Source organism: Haliotis rubra, unplaced genomic scaffold (genome assembly GCF_003918875.1).
Source record: "Haliotis rubra isolate DU_JTF1 unplaced genomic scaffold, ASM391887v1 Scf92, whole genome shotgun sequence".
NCBI classification, from domain to species: domain Eukaryota; kingdom Metazoa; phylum Mollusca; class Gastropoda; order Lepetellida; family Haliotidae; genus Haliotis; species Haliotis rubra.
This window is the reverse complement of record NW_025767657.1, coordinates 2,113,540-2,136,155: the sequence shown is the minus strand read 5'-3', so window position 1 is coordinate 2,136,155 and position 22,616 is coordinate 2,113,540. Positions and strand designations below refer to the sequence as shown.

Here is a 22,616-nt window from a genome sequence, read left to right as displayed (position 1 = left end):
ATGAAGGGGTAAGAACACCTTCCGAAAAGTTGTGCTCCTTATAACAGAGAAGTTGGCATCCACAAATTCTCCACTACAAGGTTGGGCTAACATTCAAGAAAGAAGACAATGCAGGAATACCGTACTTTTAGCAGACGCAGCTCCTGTAATGACCACTGTTTCCAACGTGTGTTTTGCTTCCACCGTAACATTTTCTGCCTGGTTGCCGTGCTTATGCTTGTTATGGAGATGTAACTGAAGGCCATGGCAGAAATAGGCAGCGCTAGGCAAAACACGAAACTGCTTAAAAGGTAAGATTTGTTTGGGTGACTCCACAGAAGGGTACAAGAGAGGCCATATCGTTCTACATCGTACATGCCCCAACCGGCCAATGGAGTTATGGCCCAAAAGAACGCATAAGAATGAATGGCAAGGAGACTGGTGATGACTTTCCATCGGTTGTGTACTTGAACTGAAACAGAAGAAAATAAATAATTAATTAAACACTAACCAAAAAGAAATTGCGTACAAGAACAATTTTCGTAGTCCGAGTCGGTTATTAATAATAATAATAATGTGTCCATTTATATAGCGCCAAACTCCACACTAGGTATGATCATAGCGCTAATAATCAAGGCACAGCACATTTTTACCCCGGATAACCCAATTATCGTTTCAAGAAAACCATTTGGAATCATTCTTTTTCGTACAGGTTTAGAAACTATGCTGGTCAAACTGTTCCGTGCAAGCAGTATGAAAGAGAAATAAGTGACATATGGTCTTGTGAGCGGAAATATTCAATTCACGGATCCGTAAATGATACTTATTATGCATTGAAAAGATGATATCAGTCATCAAATGTTAATGTCATGTTAAACTTTTCCTGGTTCAGGAATTCTTCACAGTAAGGTCATTCATTCTCTTGTGTTACCTGAAGACTGAAATAACTCTCTGTAAACATCCATGTGTGAACCATTGTGTGTTATGTTTGTCATAGCCTTCATGCAAATCATATCTCTTTTGAAGGAATTAAATAAGCGGAAGAAACGCTTGAATGTGGAAAGGATATACCACCTTGAGTGAGTCAGTATATTGTTTACGTTCCTGATCGACTTATGACGTAGACATGAAGACGATAAGTAGTCCACAGTAGACAGGACTTGTAGGAGGATACAAGTGATCACACGACAAGAATGTTCCCCCTTTGAGTGAGTGAGTCTTCTAGCAATATTCCAGCAACATCACGGCGGGGGACACCAGAAATGGGCTTCACACATTGTACCCATGTGAGGCATCGAATCCGGGTCTCTGGTGACGGGCGAATGCTAATCACTGGACTACCCCACCGTCCTGTTTCCCCTGTGCCAGACATACATTGAGTACGTATTGTTTTATTGTGTTGGCCATTTCCGAGCCGGACCGTGCGATGAGGTAAACGCGGAACTTGATACGAGATACATATATAGTTTGTTTGTTTGTTGTTTAACGCCGCACTCAGCAATATTCCAGCTATATGGCAGCGGGCTGTAAATAATCGAGTCCGGACCTGAGAGTGATCAACAACACGAGCATCTGTCTATTCAATTGGAATACGATGACATGTGTCAACAAAGCCATCAAGCCTGACATTTGATCGTGTTAGTCGCCTCTTACGACAAGCATGGGTTGCTGAAGACCAATTCTGACCCAGGTCTTCACGGGTGCATATGAAAGAAGTGCAAGTATCAAGCGACTACAAACGTTTCCATAATCTTACGAATTTCAAGCTTGAATAAAAGCAGAGTCCATTGCACGTTACCATTACAACTCTGTATGAATTGACGATTTCGTGCACAGCGTATCCTGCCACAGAGGTGCTAATTATCACAAACACATGCAAAGGCACGTCAAACTCCGCACGTTTTCACGTTACAGTATCACAGCGGTATGTACACAGGAATGTGGGACAGACAAGCAAGTATTTAATTACATCAGTTAACCAGGCCAGAGACTCCGATCTAATTATCAAGCCAGTAACAAGAAGAATCAGAGCGATGGGACCAAACCTAGTTGTCTGCATTCCACAGGGACATAACATACTGACCTAATGCTGGCCTCTTCACTGAGACGTAACGTACAAGGCTCATCACCCCGAGGGTTGTCATGCTGTTTACACCGAAGTAGAAGCCAAGAAACCCATTTATATCACAACCTGCAGCAGAGATACATATACTAGAGGATATGGTACACATCAAGTCTTGAAGAGAAATATTGCTGCCAAAATCGATAACAATGCCATTACATAATGTATATTATGATATTACAAAAAGAATAGGAAAGAGTTTATAGTTATAATTTTGCAAATGTATAATGTACAAAGATGTGGAATACTGTGTGTTGTTTGGCAATATTCCAGCTATTTGGCGGCTGTCGATAAATAATCGAGACTGGACCAGACTATCAAGTGATCAGCAGCAGGAACATTGATCTACGCAAATGGAATACGACCCATGCTTGTTGTAACAGGCGACTAACCGGATAGGGTGGTCAGGCTCACTGACTTGGATGACACATGTCATCGTATACCAATTGCGTACATCGATGCTCATGATGATTGGATTGTCTGGCCTAGACGACCGCCATGTAACTGCAATATTGCCGAGTACTGCGTTAAACATCAAGCCCTTTGTTTTGGAATTGAACCTGGTTCTTAGTAGTGACTGGAGAACACCTTGTCCTCCTTCCTTCCACACTGTGGAACCCAGTTTCAGATCGTCCATTTCATGACGTAAAGCAATTCGCCTTGGACGGAAATGTTTCTGTGTGTGTCTTACCTATTTTTCCAAATGTCCACCTATGTGAAAAGGTGGCAGCGATGGTCATCGGGTACCCCATCAGCGGATGTCCGAGGTCCGAGATGGCTAGATTGACTATGTAATAATCACAGGCAGTAAATGACCTCCGGAGCCGGTATGCAAGGCATATGACGAGTGTGTTGAGAGGAATGGCTATGAGGTCTGAAACAGATAAAAAATGTATATTTGACTTTTCGATAGTCATTTTTGAAAACCTTATTACAAATGTGCACTTCTTTTTGGCAACATTTTACATTGATTCAAAACGTATTGGGGACATTCATTGGGTTTTTTCGCCGTACGTGTCATTGAATCTAAACTTCGCTATTAGTAATATTTCAGTTATGTCATGCCGTAGATGGATTCGGAAGTTAAACCAAATCACAAGCCTAGAAACATAATCAGCCGGGATTCGAACCCAATGCTATAGGACTCCGGCCCGCCTATGGGACGCAGCTCTGTGACGACTGGACCAACCCAGATCCATCCCTGTGAAAAAGAGGTGAAACTCTTCCGTGCTGAAAGGAAGCGACAAACTCAACAAGCTCAGTCGACAACGCATTCTCCTACTCATGACACCGGGTGTTCTCGAGAAAGATTTCGATGTCGTCAAATCATCTTGGATATCCGGTATAGACATTCAGATAGCAATACTTGACCTACGAGGTCACTGAACCACATAGTGTGGTCATCCCCGGTGCTATTTGTGTATCACCTTACTCTCATGCTATCACCCACTGGCCAAAATACCCGTGAATGTCCGGGTTAAAATATTGATCTTCAGTAACCCATGCTTGTCGTAAGAGGCGACCAACGGGATCGGGTGGTCAGTCTCGCTGTCTTGGTTGACACATTTCATCGGTTCACAATTGCGTAGATCGATGCTCATGCTGTTGATCACTGGATTGTCTGGTCCCGACTCGATTATTTACAGACCGCTGGAATATTGCTGGAATATTGCTGAGTGCGGCGTAAAACTAAACTCACTCACTCACTGGCCCAAATTCCTTAAGTAAAGTGCATCTTCATATATACTCATGGAAACAAATAAGGGAACACATGAAAGTACACATGTTCCTTTATTTATTTCCAGAATTTCACCAACTGTGCAATAAGAATCAAGGAACACTTGTACTTCCATGTGTTCCTTTATTCGTTTCCTTCAGTATATAGCTGAAATTTTGCGGCGTCAAACAACACTGACATATCCGGACCCAGTGACGCACTGTGCCATGAAGAAGGTCGCGGGGACTTTTTTCAATTCCTTTTTAAACAAATCAATAAATCATCAATATAGTTAATAGGTCCAGGTGCCAGGTACAATTTAAAGTATAAGATGCAAGCATTATTTTGGTAAATATACACTTCTTCTATTTACGTTTTGTTGTACATTGACAACTGTGAAGATTCAGGGTAGATTTGACCTTCAAGAACCCATGCTTACACGAGAAGGAGCTGTACTTGGAGTAAGAAAGGGATCAGGTGGCCAGGTGGTCAGGCCTGCTCAATTGGTCATGTTATCGTATCCAAATTGAGTAGAATTGCTCATGAAGTCAATCACTGCATTGTTTGATACAGATTCGTTCTTAGCAGACCGCCGTTAGACATCTGGATTAATGCTGCATGCGGCGTCCAATGAACAATAATATACTACACAAAGTGTCTCCGTTCATACATTCAGGTGCCCAAAATAGACACGCAGTATCAACTTACAACTTCCGTATTCATGTATTCAGGTAAATATATGTTGTCATTCTACTGACAATGAAAAACATTCATGGATTTATTGGAACGCATTACTCATGACCCGTTGACACTGAAAGCCTCTGTGATTGATACAGCAATGGACACAGGTAGGGAATTTTAGAGCAATGTGGCGTTTGTCACATTAACCGCGTTCTGATAGGACCAATGCCAAGGTCGATAATAATTGGCCGTCGGCGGAACCATGAAGATGATTGTATCGCTTCCTTTCCGGGATGAAGGTCGATGAAGTAAAAACCGCCTCCGGTGGTATTTGTGTTGCAGATTAAGCTCATCCAATTAGGAGACCATGACATCGTGCTGGCTTCTGGGACTTGTCGTTCATCGAGACATTTGCTGCAAGTTTCCTCAGCATTTATTCAGCTGTCTTATTCACTGAACCTGCAGATAAAAGTATCTTCCGTCCATCGAGACGCGCCAACCTGTAAATAATTTAGTCTGTCAAAACCAAACCAGTGGTTGATGTAGTGAACACCGCCCGATGTCGTGAGGGTAGCATATCACGCAATCACCTGAAAAAATCCTTTCACTTTCTTCTCAGGAATGTGCTACTTTGGACCAATTCTACTTCAGAATGGCTATCGGTTGTTTAACGAGACTCGCGTTAGAATTGATCTTTAGCAACCCACGCTTGTCGTACGACGCGTTTAACGAGGTCGGGTGGTCAGGCTCGCTGACTTTGTTGACACATGTCATCATATCCCAATTGATCGATGCTCATGTTGTTGATCACTGGATCGTCTGGTCCAGGCGCGATTATTTTCAGACTTATAGCTTGAATATTGCTGGGTGCGGCGTGAAACACCACTCAAACAAACAGCTATAGTATACAGTTCAACGTAATATGTTATTCATGTCTTTGAATAACAAGCAAATCAATTGTTCCTGTGTGTTAGCATGGTGTTGGGACAAGCCCGACGTTTGCCACTTTGCTGAAACCCAGAAGGACGGGTATGCCAACCTACACACATAATCGGACGAACCGGTATTCGAACCCACAGTCATATGATTCTATTGTACCAAAGGGACGCACATTACGTTGAGTCGCTTTATACGACAGAAGTGGCCGTGTCTCAATAAAAATGATCAACTAACATTTATAGAATGGTACTGGAGTAAAGGGTGCTCAATACATACACCCTAGTGGGAAAGTGCTGGAAAGTGAAGATAGTGTTTATAGTTCGATATAATACAATAAATTTCAATTTCGAAAAGAATGGTTTATTTCCGCAAAAGAATATTTTATGTTTTCACTGACAGCAAATCGATACAAATCTGTAAGGCTGGGCAGTATATAATTTCCTTGACAGTAAATTAGGAGAAAAACATTCTTTGGTTTATATCTTCTAGTGGTTATATGGCCATGGGTGCATTGTGCATTGTGTTTTGTCGGATTACTATTCCTGACAGTTTTGCTATTATTTGTTGATAAATATCGTGCGAGCAAGTTGACATTCACAGATATGTATAACTGATAAATGTTATGAGACTAAATTTTATAATCGGTTGATCATGACGGTTTGAAATTCAGGAGCGAGTGAGTGAGTGAGTTTATTTTTACGCCGCACTCAGCAATATTCCAGCTATATGGCGGCGGTCTGTACATAATCGAGCCTGGACCAGACAATCCAGTGATCAACAGCATGAGCATCGATCTGCGCAATTGGGAACCGATGACATGTGTCAACCAAGTCATCGAGCCTGACCACCCGATCCCGTTAGTCGCCTCTTACGACAAGCATAGTCGCCTTTTATGGCAAGCATGGGTTGCTGAAGACCTATTCTACCCCGGATCTTCACGGGTCTGAAATTCAGGAAAACATATTGAAAAAAAATCTTCATACTTTTGAAATATAAAGTTTGTGATTGTAATGCTCGGACTATTGAATAACGTGCATTACCTGTTAACTAAGGACGAATTGTTCCATGTTCTACCTCCGGTCGGCAAATAGTATTCCTCATCCTTTAATAACGATTAGATGTTCCAAACAATAAGAAACATTTGCAGAGATTTGTTGAGGTTAATCAATTCTATTTCCAATATATAGTTATTCCTTATAAACATACATAATCTCTCAATGTTTCAATTTGTATGCCAAAGATCAATGTTTGTACAAAATGGTCTTTATGGTCAGATGTTTATGAAAACTTCTGACAGAAATAACTGTTCAATCCAGCTAGACTTAGAATATGTCTGGCAAACATTAACACCTCAGGTACACGATCTGTTGATTGGCATTTTAGAAGTTGATCCATAATGGAAAAGTATCATACTTTTCTACCTTCAGGTACACATTGGTCATAGTGAAATAATAAAACAAAATATTATGAATCAGAAGTGTCTATTTTCAGTATTGTCAATATTAAAGTCTTGCCGAGGAATAACTATTTTCATTAATGCAATGTACAGGGATGTCTGTCGTGTTTTAAAGTATATAGAAGGGGTGCTTGTTTGACAGTGAGTATTTTCTAATAAACGAAAATGAAAATGTTCTTAGAAAGGTCTTCATAGCTCCATAATCACAAAAGCTCAAATAGCTTCAACTGACTTTGCTTAGACAAATTAATGAATAAATATTTTGATATTTGAAATGTGTTGTGTTTCCCTAGACACATTTCTCGTTCACACTAATTTACAGTTCTATAAATATAACGCCCTGATATTGAATATTTTCATCTCAACGAGAAAACGGGTTCATAATCTTTTTTGTTGCTATCAAAGTTTCATTTTCGATTTTTGAATTTCTATATGACCATACAGCGTTACCTGTAATAGGATTTTCCTGTTCTTAATTTCGTTTGAACTTCGGACAGTGCATTTGTAGACTACTACTGAGAAGAATTGACTATTTCAGATTTAGTCATAGTTTGATTAATGTTTTTGGTTATATACATGTAGTTATGTATGGTTCATTTTCATTTTCATCCCACTTCTAAAAGTATTAAAGTTCTTATCCATATTTAGCGTTCTTTTCTTGTTCGTTCCTTTAACATGATTTAAAGTTGTTCATTTGGAGACAAATAAATTTCTTTTGCAATACGTCTCCGTAACATACATGATAAATGTGAGAAATGCGAGAAACATGAGACATGTGAGACATGTGGGAAATTATATTAGAAATGGAGTGTCAATCATATGGAGGGTCTTAATATATTGAACGGTAGATTATATTTAACTTATCTTTATACATCGGTGCTGAATATTTCCTATGGATCAGTGACAAATGTCTGACTCAGTTTGTCCACAATGTGATATTTAAGCGTTTGGGTGTTGTAAGATTTCTTTACACAAATAATGTAAGATAAACACAGAATAAGTGGGTTACCACAGTGAGTATATGAGAAATGCGAGAAATATGGGAAATGTGAAACTATGAGAAATGTGAGAAAAAAACGATAAATGTAACAATACGAGAAATGTGACAAAATGTGAGAAATGTGAGAAATGTGACAAATATGTGAAATGTGAGAATACGAGAAATGTGACAAATATGTGAAATGTGAGAATAGTAGAAATGTGACAAATATGTGAAATGTGAGAATAGGAGAGTGTGAGAAAATATGTGAAATGTGAAACATGAAAAATATGAGAAATGTGACAAATAGTAAAAATGTGAGAATATGGAAATTATGTGAAATGTGAGAAAACGAGCAGTGTGAGAATACGAGAAATGTGACAAGTATGAAAAATATGAGAAACGTGAAAATGAGAGAATATGACAAATCTGTGATATGTGAAAAAATAAATCATATGATATATGTGAGAAATATGCCAAAAGTGACAATATCACAAATATGAGTAATGTGAAAAAAGTTAGAAATATGAGGAATATTATGGTGAATATGTCGGGAGTAGCATCATACGTTAAAATGAAGTAATCCGTCACATCAGCTCCCTTGACCTATAACTTTATTATGTCCAAATCTTCCATTTTGCAGGAAAGCATATTTCTTGTGTTTCCCGCTTTAATGGAAAGTTATTCTTCCAAACGGCGTAAAGTAATCGTAACTCAATCAGTTCAATTCTGGATAACCGGGATCGGGTGGTCAGGCTTGTTGACTTGGTTGGCACATGTCACCGTATCCCAATTGCGTAGATTAATGCCCATGCTGTTGATCACTAGATTGTCTGGTCCCGACTCGATTAATTTCACACCACCACCATATAGCTGGAATATTGCTGAGTGCGGCGTAAAACTAAACTCACTCACTCTGGATAACCAAATGTCTTGAAGTCTGTTTAAATTGTTACACAGTCAAACCAGTTGCGTCGAACTTACTGTAGTCTAAACACTGGGTGTCTGCGTATTCCTCATTGAGCATTATTTCGCGGTTGTATTGAGCATCGGATGTCTCGAAGTATTTACTTCTGTCCCTTTAACGTCGACACAAAGGTATTTGACTGTTATTCATCTTTAGTGTTTAAATACAAATACGTTTCATTCTTCAGTGTTAATTACGTTTGACTTGGTACTATTTTTTTGCATCAGTTACCAAGCAGTACTATACATCTTTATATTCAATAATATCAAAACTTGTACAACAATCTCTAGTGAAGCAATGGAAGTGTTCTCGTCACGATATGGCTGAAATATTGCCGATGTGACGCTGTATATTAACTCACTCACTCTAGTGAAGCAGGGTGATCTTTGAGACGAAGTACATGTAGGGCAACATTTTATTTGTTTGGGTAATGCTGATTCACATCTGACATCGATTTTACAACAAAAGTTGTACATTACTTTACTCCCTAATAGACCCTGGTAACGTCGACCTTTCAGGAATAACTGAATATGCCTTAAACACTGCCCTCCGTGAAGTAAACTCGTTACAACGTTTACAACTGTTAGGCTAACGAGACACGTCCTCGATCCTGTCTGAATGCGTGTTAAATTGCTGATCTTACAGTCCACATAGTTTCGTAAGGGATCTGTGTCAAAATCCCAGCTGTGGTCAGTGGGGGAAGCTTAGTGGTCAATGCACCGACGAGTGTACAATATGCGAAGTCCATTTCTTGTTCTGGTGATGTTGCTGAAATGTTGGGAAGTGGCGTAAAACCTCACTCACTCACTCACTCAGCCGATTGTATTTATGAACCCTTTTCCAGACACAAACCTGCAACATCGCCCCACTCGACCTTGAGTACACGTTGATGTAATGGCTTTCACAGTTCTATCACATACGCTGTCACAAATAGTGATGTTCATATGTGGTTCCAATTAATACCTCCAAGAAATTGTTGGGACGGTGGGCGGTAGGGAAGCCCCGTGGTTAAAGCGTTCGCTCATCACGCCAAAGACCCAGGTTCGATTCCCCACATGGGTACAATGTGTGAATCCATTTCTGGTGTCCCCGCGGAACATTGCTAAAAGCGGCGTAATACCAAACTCACTCACTCAGAAATAATTATAAAAGAAATAAGTCCATTCATAATACGCCAAATTACAGTGTGCATTCGTATTTCATTCTCAGCTCCATGGGGATCATGCAGCATAAACTGTGACTGGATGGAAGATTAACAGTCCCATTACCGTCTTATCCCCACTCACTGCTTGGTAAACAAAAGCATATGTCGGAGAATGTCACTTGCCTTAAGTGGCACCACATTATTCCTGCTTAAGCCGCAGGATCTAAGCCTAAGAAACTCTCAGAAGTCAAACTAAAGAAGACAGCAACCCATCCACTCCCTCTCCGCCATCAACGTTGCTTATCGACCAAAGTGTGCTTTACAGTAAACAACACATTAAAATTTGAATCCCTAAACTCCTATTACCAAACTTCTCTCACATACACTTTTTTATACACTTTATCATATTGCTTATATCATCACTTATCATTCCACCACTATTTCACCTCCGATCTGAATTACGATTTCCTTCTATTAATGTCACTGCTATACTATACCATCTATATTCGTAGTCAATTGACCGTCGTTGCCAGTGTCATATGAATATCCGAAGCAAGATCAATTTTTCCTAATGACAAGACTTGTTCACGGCTATTTCTGGTCATCTTTGACGTCATGCATCGCATTCCCTACAAATTGTGTGTTATTTCAATCCATCAAAGCACAGATATTAAAATACGGTGTCGTTAGAACCCCAGAAAAGAATTGTCGAGTGCAAAGTAGTCGAGTACACCTTGCCAGGAACAAAGGTGTCTCATAACAAGCACAAAGTATATATGTCTATGTGTTTAATAATATACATTCTGTGACGTCATAAAGGCCAATGTCATCTCAGAATAAGACTTATACAACAGACATATTTTTAAATGTATATAAATTCTAGGGTGAGCCATTAATAAGCCAATCCTCCATTGTTGAGTTTCAATGAGAAATCGTAACCTACTCTAACAGTGTTTATAATTACAGGATATAGCGCACATGTCCACGTAACTAGTACATGCTCAAGGCGCTGGAATGTTCCCTTGATCAACGTATGTGTTTTTTCTGACATTCTTTCAACCAACTCAACTCCCTGGGGAGTATTCAACTCATGCAGCCTGTTAGGCCCAGCGAGATATTACACAGCTTCATCCTCACAAGGTACCCATTTGCAGCTGGGTGAACTGGGACACATAGTCACAGTATATTGTAATGATACTGCACGTTACTATACCCGCAACTAGGTCTCTGCACGTGTTCTTGTGTCCACCATCTGGTCACCTACCATCGGATGAGTGGGTTCTTTTAAGTGCGCAAGGTTATGTACTGCACACTTGGGGTTGTCACAGAACTGAAAGAGCCTGCAAGTAATGTTAGCTCCAAGGCTTTTTTACACCCGGTCACAAGTGGGGATCTGTCATTTTCTAGCGCGGCGCCAGAGACAGCTCGCCCACCATGTTTATCGTGCTTTAACTATCTTCAAGTCCAGAGGCTAACATGACAGAGAACATAACCCAGATGAGTGTTGAATAAAGTTTAAACAGTTACTGCTAACCTGACACAACAACTTAACTGCTGAAAAATGACCATTATCGACCATCTGTTGCAATAGTGTTTCCCATATCACAGGATCCAGGTTAGAATTGGTCTTCAGCAACCCATGCTTGTCGTTAATGACGACTATCGGGATCGGGTGGTCAGGCTCACTGACTTGGTTGACTCATGTCATTGTATCCCAATTGTGTAGATCGATTTCATGCTGTTCATCACTGGATTGCCAGACTCGACTATTTACAGACCGCCGCAATATTGCTGGAATATTGCTGAGTGCTGCTTTAAACAACAAACCAACCAACAAATCAATCCCATATCACATATTTTTGAAAATTCAAACGTCCAAACGCAGAATATCATTCACATGTACGATTTTAATTCCCTTTTACCTTAAATTTAGTGCTAGTGGATATGAAATTTTGATTGAAATATCCAAAATAGTACATGGAGTTTTGGTTAGATTTGTCAATCGTGGTTATTTTTACACATGCAACAGCATATTTCACAACCAGAACTAAACATACTGATAATATATAACTTTAACGCAAGAAAAACCGGTTTGGATTCTATGACGAAGGAAATTCCACTGGGAATAAAAGTCAAAATATCGAAGATCAATATATGCATCGATCACAGGACATCTGAGTGAAGACGCCATGCATCCGCCCGTTTGTTCTACCCGGTAGTGCCCCGCACTCAGACAATGCCCGTGAATAGCACATGTTCAAACCAGCATAGGCGTTGCCAATGAACACATCAGTGAATGTGATCAAAAACGATTAAACTTTGTGTGTCTTCAGGCATATAGGCATGTTATAAAGACATGAAAATACTCCATTTGAAGTTCTTCATTCAACTCAAAAACGCCACCAAAAACATGGTGCATGAGTTATAATACTATTATCATAAAAATAAAAGTTACAAGATGGACAAAGACAAAAAGGTAATTGATAATTACATAATAGACATTGTGATGTAATAAAAATACATACAAGCTCATGTCAGTTAATAGAGAGTCATTTCCGATGTTTTACCAAAGTGACAGAATTCGGCACACTGCACTTCTTACTTTTTTCTACCGACGCCGTTATATCAATGAAATTGTCAACATTATTAAATATGCAATACGTGCTCGGAGTATTGGTCGAATGCTTCATATCATCATATTAACGCGAAGTCAGGGAGGCTTTAAGAGTAAGCTGATCTGACTGATCCGAAGTAACAAGTTTCTTATCTGGCTTTAATAGGATAAAGCTGACATCGTTTGATTAAATAGTCAGTGAGTATGGTTTTACACCGTTGTTGGCAATATTCCAGCAACAGTACTGTGGGGGACACCAGAAATGGGCTTCACATATTTTGTACCAATGTAGGGAATCGAACCCGGGTCTTCGGCTTCACGAGCGAAACACTAGTCTACCCCACCGTCCCTTGATTAAATACACACACCCCGGGGTGATATATGTAATCAGGTTGACCATATGTTGTAGCTTCAGTCATTGTATACAGACATATTGTGACCCAAGAGTCACTGATAATGAACTTATTTAAGAACATTACCTCTTTGTGATTACATATATTCCTCTTTGTGAAGATAGCTATTCTTCTTTGTGAATATATATCTCCCTCTTTGTGAATACAAATAGTCCTCTTTGTCAATGAAATTATTCCTCTTTGTAAACAAGATATTCGTCTTTGTAAACAAGATATTCCTCTTTGCTAATAAAGATTTTCCTCTTTGCAATTGTGAATACAGATATTCCTCTTTTCCATTGAACATATTATTCTTTGTGAAAAGAGCTGTTCCTCTTTGTAAATAAAGGTATTCCTGTTGTAAATATAGAAATTCCTTATTGTAAATATAGCTATTCTTCTATGAGAATACTAATATGCACATTTGTCAATAAAAATATTCCTCTTTGTTAATATTGCTATTTCTCATTGTGAGTTAAGATGTTCCTGTTCGTTAATATGGATATTGGGGCGGTGGGGTAGCCCAGTGGTTAAAGCGTCCGCTCGTCACGCCGAAGACCCGAGTTTGATTCCCCACACGGGTACATTGTGTGAAGCCCATTTCTGGTGTCCCCCGCCGTGATATTGCTGGAATATTGCTAAAAGCGGCGTAAAACCACACTCCCTCACTCACTCACTAAATATGGATATTCCTTTTCGTTGACAAGGATACTCCTTTTGTTGATATAGATATTGATTTTGTGTGAACATAATACCCTTTTAAAAAAAATCCGATTTATCGTTGTATGTTCTCTGACACTGATAATACGAAGTATCTTAAAGTATCAATCAGTGAATATGACTTCAGGAGAAATCGATTAACAAGCTCAGTACTGTCAGGCAAGTTAATGTTTAGGTTTTACGATATCGTCATTTAGCGACATATCGATTTTCCGTGCTCAAACAAGGCATTATTCCTAGCCAAACCTTGGCACAAGAAATTATGTGTGATGATAAACAATGAGACAAAACTATGAATCTGTAGTAGACGTATCTGCTCATCTCAGACCGTGCACATCGAGAACTTGATACTTTCTGTACAGCATACATTTATGGAGAGGTGATATAGCATCGCTTCTTTGTAAACAGCAAAACGCAAAATCCCTTTACAGAAGGAGAATATTAAATGAAGACTATGTTTCAAGATAGAAACATCTGCAAATCCTAGAAGGTTAATATTTCTATTTGAGGACCAAAGAAAAACAACTTGATTAATTATATCAGGTTCAACACGGCCACGTCAAGGGACATCGTGGACGTTGACGCTGAAGGCATTGTTTTCAGCAGAGGTATATAGCCAACATTCGCTGTTGTCAACATTAGTTAGTTGCGCCCCTTTTGTCCTCCAGGAACCTAAGATCGTGGGTTCCAAACGCGGTTCACTCCGATTAGGTTTCTAAGATTGTCAGTACCTTCAGCGTGGGTTTACTAATTTGGGGATTCACTTCGGAATGTCCTCCAACGTTATGCGTGATATAACTGGAACACTTTTCAAGATAGCGTAAAATACAGCAGGCTCATTTAGTATGACACAAGACGAGCATGTTGATAAATTCCTATGCATATATATATATTTACCATAAGTACGATCAAACATATTTTGCTGAACACCTTTTCTTCAGACAAGTGCCATCTATTACCAATGTGAAAAACAGAAGCACAATAGTCATGAACACCCTTTTCTGTTTCGATGGAATTAACCACCATGCTCATCGATTTCAGTTTGAAGCATGATTTCATAGGAATAATTAAAGTCATCGAAGTGGTAAATTTGTTGAATGTAATATATGCTTTATTTTCATGTTTGACAGAAAAGGTCTTTATATTACGGAGCCATAGTATGTTCAGTAAATGTACTATTTCACCAATTTTAACGAGTAAGTAATTTAAAGAAAATGGAGACATACAAATGTCCAATCAATACGAAAAGGTCAAATTCGCTGGACTTTGCTCAAATACAGAAACTAATTCTTTTAACCATACTGTTCACAGGGCATTTCAATTAAAGATTGGCAGGAGGTAAATGAGATTTTCTTCCGAAAATCCCAAAGGTAACATATGTTGCTTTGTCTTATTTCCATAAGGCATTGTCTATTCATAGCTTCATGAGAGCCGCGCCAATTTCAGTGTGGCAGAGGGTACACAAGATGCGTGATCTAGACTACCAGTTGTCAGACCGATAGTTTGTGGAAGCCCTATAGGGTTAATGGGTTAGATCACTGAGTTTGTGTGATGGCGAATCTATGTGCTAGTGTCTGTACTTTACTGGCAAAGTGTAATCCAAGTAAAACATAAAATGCATTTAAAAACTTTCTGAAAGTCGTATTAACAGTCTTACAACTCTGTTACTGGAGTGGAGGGGTCACCAAGGGTAATTGGGCTTGATCCCGACTGTGTGTTATATAGAGTATCTCACCCAAGTGTCGACTGATATCAATTATATCAACACGATTTGATAAGGTTACAAATATCCGAGGCTTGCCGAGGATATTTTTACCTTTATCAACGAGTGTTGATATAATTGATATCAGTAGACACGAGGGGGAGATTCTATTTATCATAAAAAAATCACTCTTCATTAGTTTTCAATGAAAAATGTACATCTCTGAACACCGTACTGTCATTAGACTTGCAGTGCAGCGATGTCATAACATTGTGACGTCATCAAGTTCATGGCGTCATAGCATTGTTAGGGCATTGCATAAAATCTACTGTCAAACCGATATCTCCTAGGAGATGGTCTCACACAAGCAATATCTCCTGTGGAACACAGTTTTGGATGATAAATGCTCATAATACGCATTTAATAACTTAATGTTTTGGCCTAAATGTTTCAAGCATTTGAGTTTCTTTCTAACGGATGCCACTAGTGGGGCAGGGGGCGTTTATCTTTCAAGAATATTTGTTACCTTTATTCTTTGTTCAAAGATCCATTTGTTACTAAACGTGCTAGTTGAATATCTACTTTCAAATGTTGTGCAAAATGACGGCAAATGTCATCTTAAGTTTACTGTGAAAGTACATGACATGTGCACTTCCTCATTCATAACATTCTCCTAATCACCAGAACACGGATGACACCGTTCGGGAAGGATACTGTTTTCTTTCGCCAATATATGTTGTTACCATTCCTTCATCAATTGTCAATGTCAAATAGCTAATTCGGATGTTGAGGACACATTTGTAAAATGACACCAAATGCCAACTTAAGTTGACCATGAAAGTATATGAAATGTACACTTCCTGATCAATAACATCTATCATCTATCAGTTTTGGGGTATAAGATATTTATGCATGAAGTAGTCCTCCCCACGGGCATAATACGACTCCCTTCTTTAAACTTATGAGTGAAATGTTTGCATCGGACTGGCTGGCTAAATCAAGGGCATTTGTCCTCCAAGTATAACAAAATGTAAAGTTATGTCAGTGATCTAATGTCGTTCAAAAATGGTCAATTAACCAATTTCCTTCTAGGGCACGTTAAATCACCGCATCTGTTTCTTGTCAAAAATCAGTATTAAGATTCTGGGAGAAATATGTCCACAATATTGGTTGACAAGACGGACGACTATTGATACGTTCCAGAAGTCATCTATCACATTATGTCGAGCTATATTCCATCAAGTCAAACCTATGATGTCTACGTTTTTACAGATATTTGTGTCACAAGTGCAGTCGAACTTGCTTTTTCTAAGAAGAGCCCTATACGAGTTGTGTGATCAAGGTTGCAGCAATCAAGTCTCAGGAAAGGTTTCAAAACGTTTAAGGTTGACATGTGAAGGACTCTTCCAAAATTGACACCTCACCGATTACAGTTCCCGATTCTGATTAATGCCATATCACCTGTCTTTGCATGTGCTTGCGACAAGTGAAATCCGGTGACATCATTTGATATACAATGTATTCACTATTTGACAAAGATTCCACAACATATACTTGAATGATATAGGCAGCATATCTGTTCCGAAAAAAGTTGAATTTGACAAAACATGCAGCAGATTCAATAACTCAACGCCAGCAAGCGAGATGGTAAAAAAAAATAATATATAAAAAACCCAAGGAATCGTCTCAGTTTAATTCCTGATATTCTTGGAAGGAGACAAATGAGTTGTTTTTAAAAAAATATGTACATATGAATGCTTTGAATAAGAACTTTCTGTCTCAAACAAAATGACTTAATCAACCTCCCATCGCCAGAAAATTAATCATCTCACAGTCGCGCAGCAATAAACAATATGAAATGTTCTCAAACGCCAAACTACCGTGATGTATTGATATAGTATATTGTATCTGATAATTAAGCCGTGATGACACCGCCCTGGTGTCAAGATAACTGATTTTGCAGGTCTTTGCACTATGGAAAATGCCAGTTATGTAAGAAACATAGTGGGGCTTCTGGGATGTGGAAATAGTGTTGAAGGTTAATGTCACTGGCCGGAGGAAATGTGTCCAGTATATGTAGACCACTCTCATCCATCACAGTCCACCAGTATTACTAGCAATGCAAAAGGTTTCTGCGTGGTTTGTATTTCTGTGTCTTGCAGTGGTATATATAGGTTAACTGAGAATATCACGGAAAGGTCACTGGTGTGATTGTAGGTGGTTACGTAGCATGGCCCTCGAGCAATTGGTATCAAGGACAATATAGTATTAATGTGACCTTTTCGAGATTCTTTCGCAAGGACTGATATTGCAGCTGTTGGAATGATAGATTGATTTAGGTCATGGCTTTTCTTTCGTATTTGATGTCTAATGATGAGTTTGGGTTTTTCTGAGTCTAACCGGGTTACGACCATCAATACGACACTCGTACGGACGCATAAATAGGTGAGTCTGTGAGTGAGTGAGTATGGTTTTACGCCGCTTTTGGCAATATTCCTGCAATATCACGGCGGTGGATACCAAAAATGGGCTTCACACAATACCCATGTGGGGAATCGAACACGGGTCTTCGTTGTGACGAGCGAACGCTTTAACCGCTAGGCTACCCAAAGGACATCCTGACTTTACTCATGTATATTGCGGTTATTACTGAAAATTCATTGTGTATAATTGTATGTGGTGTTACGCCAGCTATTTCACTTCGGTCTGGAAATAATTGAGACACAATGGGGATACAATAGTATGCATCTGTTACGTCACTGAGCAAAACCAGTGAATCCCGTTAATCGCATGTTAAGACTACCATGACTTTAGGAAGACACATTCATACCCAGGTCTAAGGGGATCAATGCTTCCCAAGTCTACTAACAGACTACTAGATACAAGAGAGATACGGTAAGACAATATTTTTCTTATTTTCTCTATTAAAGATATTTTTTAACGTTCAGCAGTACAACAATAATATTAGCAATGAAACATAAATGTCGACTTTAGAGAACAACTTTTCCGACCATCCGCCTCCATTTAGACAGATAAAATATAATGTAGAAAGGCATAAGGAGACACATGTAAATACAAGTGTTCCCTTACATATTTTAGATTTTTACCCACAGTGTAACAGGCCTATAAAATATGAGAAGACGCCTGGAAACGAATATATTTGTATTTTCCCTTATTTGTTTCCTTCAGTATATGTAAGGACAACCTTCAGGACAAAGGAATCCTCATCTCAAAATAGTTCCTCCTCAGGCTATATCCCAAACGATAGACAGTACTCTTAACTTAAAGTTAAAGTTAAACTTAAACATTGCTACAAGAAGCTTCTTTATAACAAAAAACCAAACATTTCACAATATGATCCTCTTGATGAGATACCCTGTACCCATCTCAAGTAACATTGATTCCAATTTCAATGGAACGACCGTGTAGTTGTATAACTACAGGTCACAAACGCCGCTGGCATATGACCTTGATAGCGTTATATAGACATCGTCCTTTCCCGGAAGATCTTTTACACTTGCCATGTCTCGACAAATGTCACGCTACGTTGGTATCAACGATGGTCACGATTAGCCCTCGGTAGAGTCGTCGGTGTATCCTATTTCCCCGGGCAGTCAAGGTCCCAGATGACACTTCTTAGATCGAGGTCAAGGAATGGATCGGGAAGCCAGTTTCGATTACTTTGGCAGTTTTGTTCAAAACGACGTTGATTTACGATTTTGATATCAATCATGATTGTTTTCACTTCGGGTCCAAATTAATTATTTTATCAGGTCCAATTTATCATTTTCCCCGCAGTAATATTGTTAATCTTCAAATTGTTTCAACAAACACGAGAGCACCTTTACCAAGTAATGCATTGCAACAGATCAATGTTGGCGTCTTACGTAAACGTGATGTTTCAAAAGGAATATTACTCCACCACTGTAACCCTCGCTATGAGGGCGGTAAACAAACTAACAAATAAACTAACACTCGTATGTTCATGGACATACATTCCGTTAGTTCTGTGTGACTGGTGTTTTTAGAAGTTGATGAAAAATAAGAAAGGTATTCATCCGTAAAGTGTCTTTCCTTTCTTATTTCGTTAGTTGTTCCATATTACCAGAATGGATTTTCCTGTAGAGTCTATGGTCCACTCTGTGGCAAGTCAGTTAAAGGTGTGGTGCTACGACTGAACGAACGGTTTCATTCGTGGTAGTGCACATGCGAGTTCATATTCGTGATTGACTCAGCAATATTCGAGCTATATGATGGGGTCTGTAAATAATCGAATCTGGACCAGACAATCCAGTGACTGACATCATGAGCATCAATCTACGCAACTGGGACACGATGACATGCATCAAACAAGTCAGCTTGCCTGACCACTCGAAACAGTTAGCTGCATCTAAAGGCAAGCATGGGTTGCTGATGACCAATTGTAACACGAATCCTCGTGGGTCGTTGAACATACTGGAAAACGACCTTCAACAGCAAACATTACTGTGCTGCATCTTCATATAATTCATGCATAAACTGTTGGATGCTGTCACAAAATGACGCTGTTCTGTTTATCTTGTTACATCTTATTATCCTTAAGGAAACCTTTAAGGTGTTTGTCACAGTTGTTGCATCAGCTGTATAAACCCAAATTCCTCCATAAAATAAATACAATCTCTAAATATACATAGTCATGTCCATAAATATATGAATTCTCTTCTTTGAAGGATTCATTCTTTCAAGAGCATGCGTTTGTTAATCACCACCAAATAGTGATGATGCGAGATGTATTCAAAAAGTTACCCAATCCTTCCCCACCAACAGCACATCTTAAACACATGCAAGTGCAAGGCAAGTGTTCATCTAAAACACGAGCGCATATCTTACATTTCAGATATAAATGTCACCCACATGTCTAGCATATGACGTTTAGAAAGGTTTTCTGCGGCCTTGAATGTTGTAACACTGAACAAACGTTGACCAAAGCAAGAGTCGTCTGACGCCTTTCGAAACCTTCTCAGATCATAACGTGGAGGGTTACACAGAAACTGAGTGGTTTAAAAATCTCAAGGATCTTGCATCTATCAGTATACAGCCCGAGCTTCTTTAAGTACCTACAGTAGAAACTCGCAATTCTCAGGTATGGAAAACTTTTCCTTGGAAAACAGTAAAGGTTAGCGTTAAGCAATATTCCAGCAATATCATGGCAGGGGACACCAGAAATGGGCTTCACACAATGTACCCATGTGGGGAATCGAATCCGGGTCTTCGGTGTGACGAGCGGACGCTTTACCCACAAGGCGCCCAATTGTGAAAGTAGGTATACTGACTGACTGACTGAGTTTGGTTTAACGCCGCTTTTAGCAATATTCCAGCAACATCACGGCAGGGGGCACCAGAAATGGGCTTCACACATTGTACCCATGTTGGGAAGACAGTAGGTATACACTAACATAATATATCATATAGCAATTCACAGAGAGCAGCTTTCTATTCACCAAGTGAATAGTCAGGATGCTACATTTTTTCTTTCCCGGTAAATAAAGCACTATCCATCGATTCATTATCATCTCCCCGGGGAGTATACAACCAATGGCGCTGAATGGCACTGAATGCTTGATCAATCAAGAGATTACTAGATACATATTTGTATAAATATTTATGCGATAGGCATGATTGGTTTGGTTTGGTTGTTTGTTTTACGCCGCACTCAGCAATATTCCAGCTATATGGCGGCGGTATGTACATAATCGAGTCTGCATCTCGACAAACCAGTGATCAACATGATGAACATCGTTCTACGCAATTGGGATGCGCTGACATGCGGGTCAACCAAGTCAGCGAGTCTGATCACCCGATCCCGTTAGTCGCCTCTTGCGACAGGCATAATAAGCATGAAAGCGAGCCTATTTATGTACCTCTTTTTTCTAGGCTTTGGTCGCAGGAAACAACATTAAAAATAACATGGTGAAAATTGATGACAATTTTTTTGTCTGACTGAAGTTGATCCTGCGTTTGACATAGACCAATGGATCACTGTACAATCGTTATTTCATTTTCACCTTCCTGGACAGTATACACCATAAGCTGCAAGGTTATCATTACCATCTTATGAGGGGTAGAATTTCGAAAAGGTTCCTTGCCTAAGAAGACTCCACAATAAACCGCGCAAACCTTCACTTACGGCCCTTGATTTTTCAAGGATTAAAGTCAAATCATGTCAGCCTCAAGCCAGTCAGAATAGTGATGAAAATATTGTATGAAAGATGATTATGTCTGATGACATCATGTGTTCACGAAAGGGTAGGCTTGAACTGTTCTTCCGTTGCATCCATCATTGACACATTTACAGTTGAAATGTGTTTGTGGGTTGCCAGACTTGCCACTAATCAATTCAAATCACTACAGTCTCCCATTTCAATGACAGTATGACACGAACTAGAAGGACCACACCATCCATCAAATTAAGTGACGGTTACTACTGAGGTGTGAAAACTCAATGGAAGGTTATAGGAATGGTCTCTCGTTGTATAAAGAGAAGCAGATAAATCAAGTATTTGTGGACCGCGTACTTCCATGATGATCAGCGGTGAAGGGTGTGGCATCCTATCCTATGGTACATTCTTGCGATTTCGCCCGTACAAAAACAAGCAAAAGCTGTCACAATTAACCAACATGCGATAATTTGGACATCTGTTGCATTGTCGAGCTTTGATTTATATTTTATATTCCACAAAAAGGTCAACAATGCGGAAACGGAACTGTTCCCAAGGTCAAATTATATGATGTTGTCGCGTTCACGCCCTGTCTAACATGTGCCTCAAAACATTATAACACGGGACAATGTCCCTACTGGGATTCCATAGAGTACTGATGTTAGAGTGAACACTCCATTCGATCATTGGCAACAGGAGAGTCATAAATTATATGACTTGTTGATACATAGCGTGATTCGAACTTATCTTTCACCCTTTACATTGACCGACTTGCAAACCGCATGGAGTTCTGAATACGTAACACCCTACATTTAGGATTCCACTTTCTCGGAAATGTGCAGATTCCTGTACTTTTGTTGATTTGAGCTCCAAGCCGACACTCTGAGAATCAGGCATCTAATCGCGTTGGCTGACTTAGTTAGGTGGCTGACTTTGTGTGCTGGCGATTATGAGTGCTCTGTTTTAACAACCTATTGTCTCATATGAATTATAGCTTCTTTGCTGTT

General features: G+C 39.4%; 1 protein-coding gene across 1 annotated transcript in view; it reads right to left on the bottom strand.

Annotated features, from left to right (window-relative positions):
- The window catches only part of LOC124264370 (opsin-5-like), a 41,619-nt gene that overhangs the window by 5,619 nt on the left and 13,384 nt on the right, over nt 1-22,616 (bottom strand). Inside the window, exons 2-4 of the mRNA XM_046699122.1 lie at nt 2,793-2,975; nt 2,063-2,170; nt 126-451 (exon numbers count right to left, since the gene is read on the bottom strand). Coding sequence (XP_046555078.1) covers nt 126-451; nt 2,063-2,170; nt 2,793-2,975 — 617 coding nt within the window. The remainder of the gene's footprint in view (nt 1-125; nt 452-2,062; nt 2,171-2,792; nt 2,976-22,616) is intronic.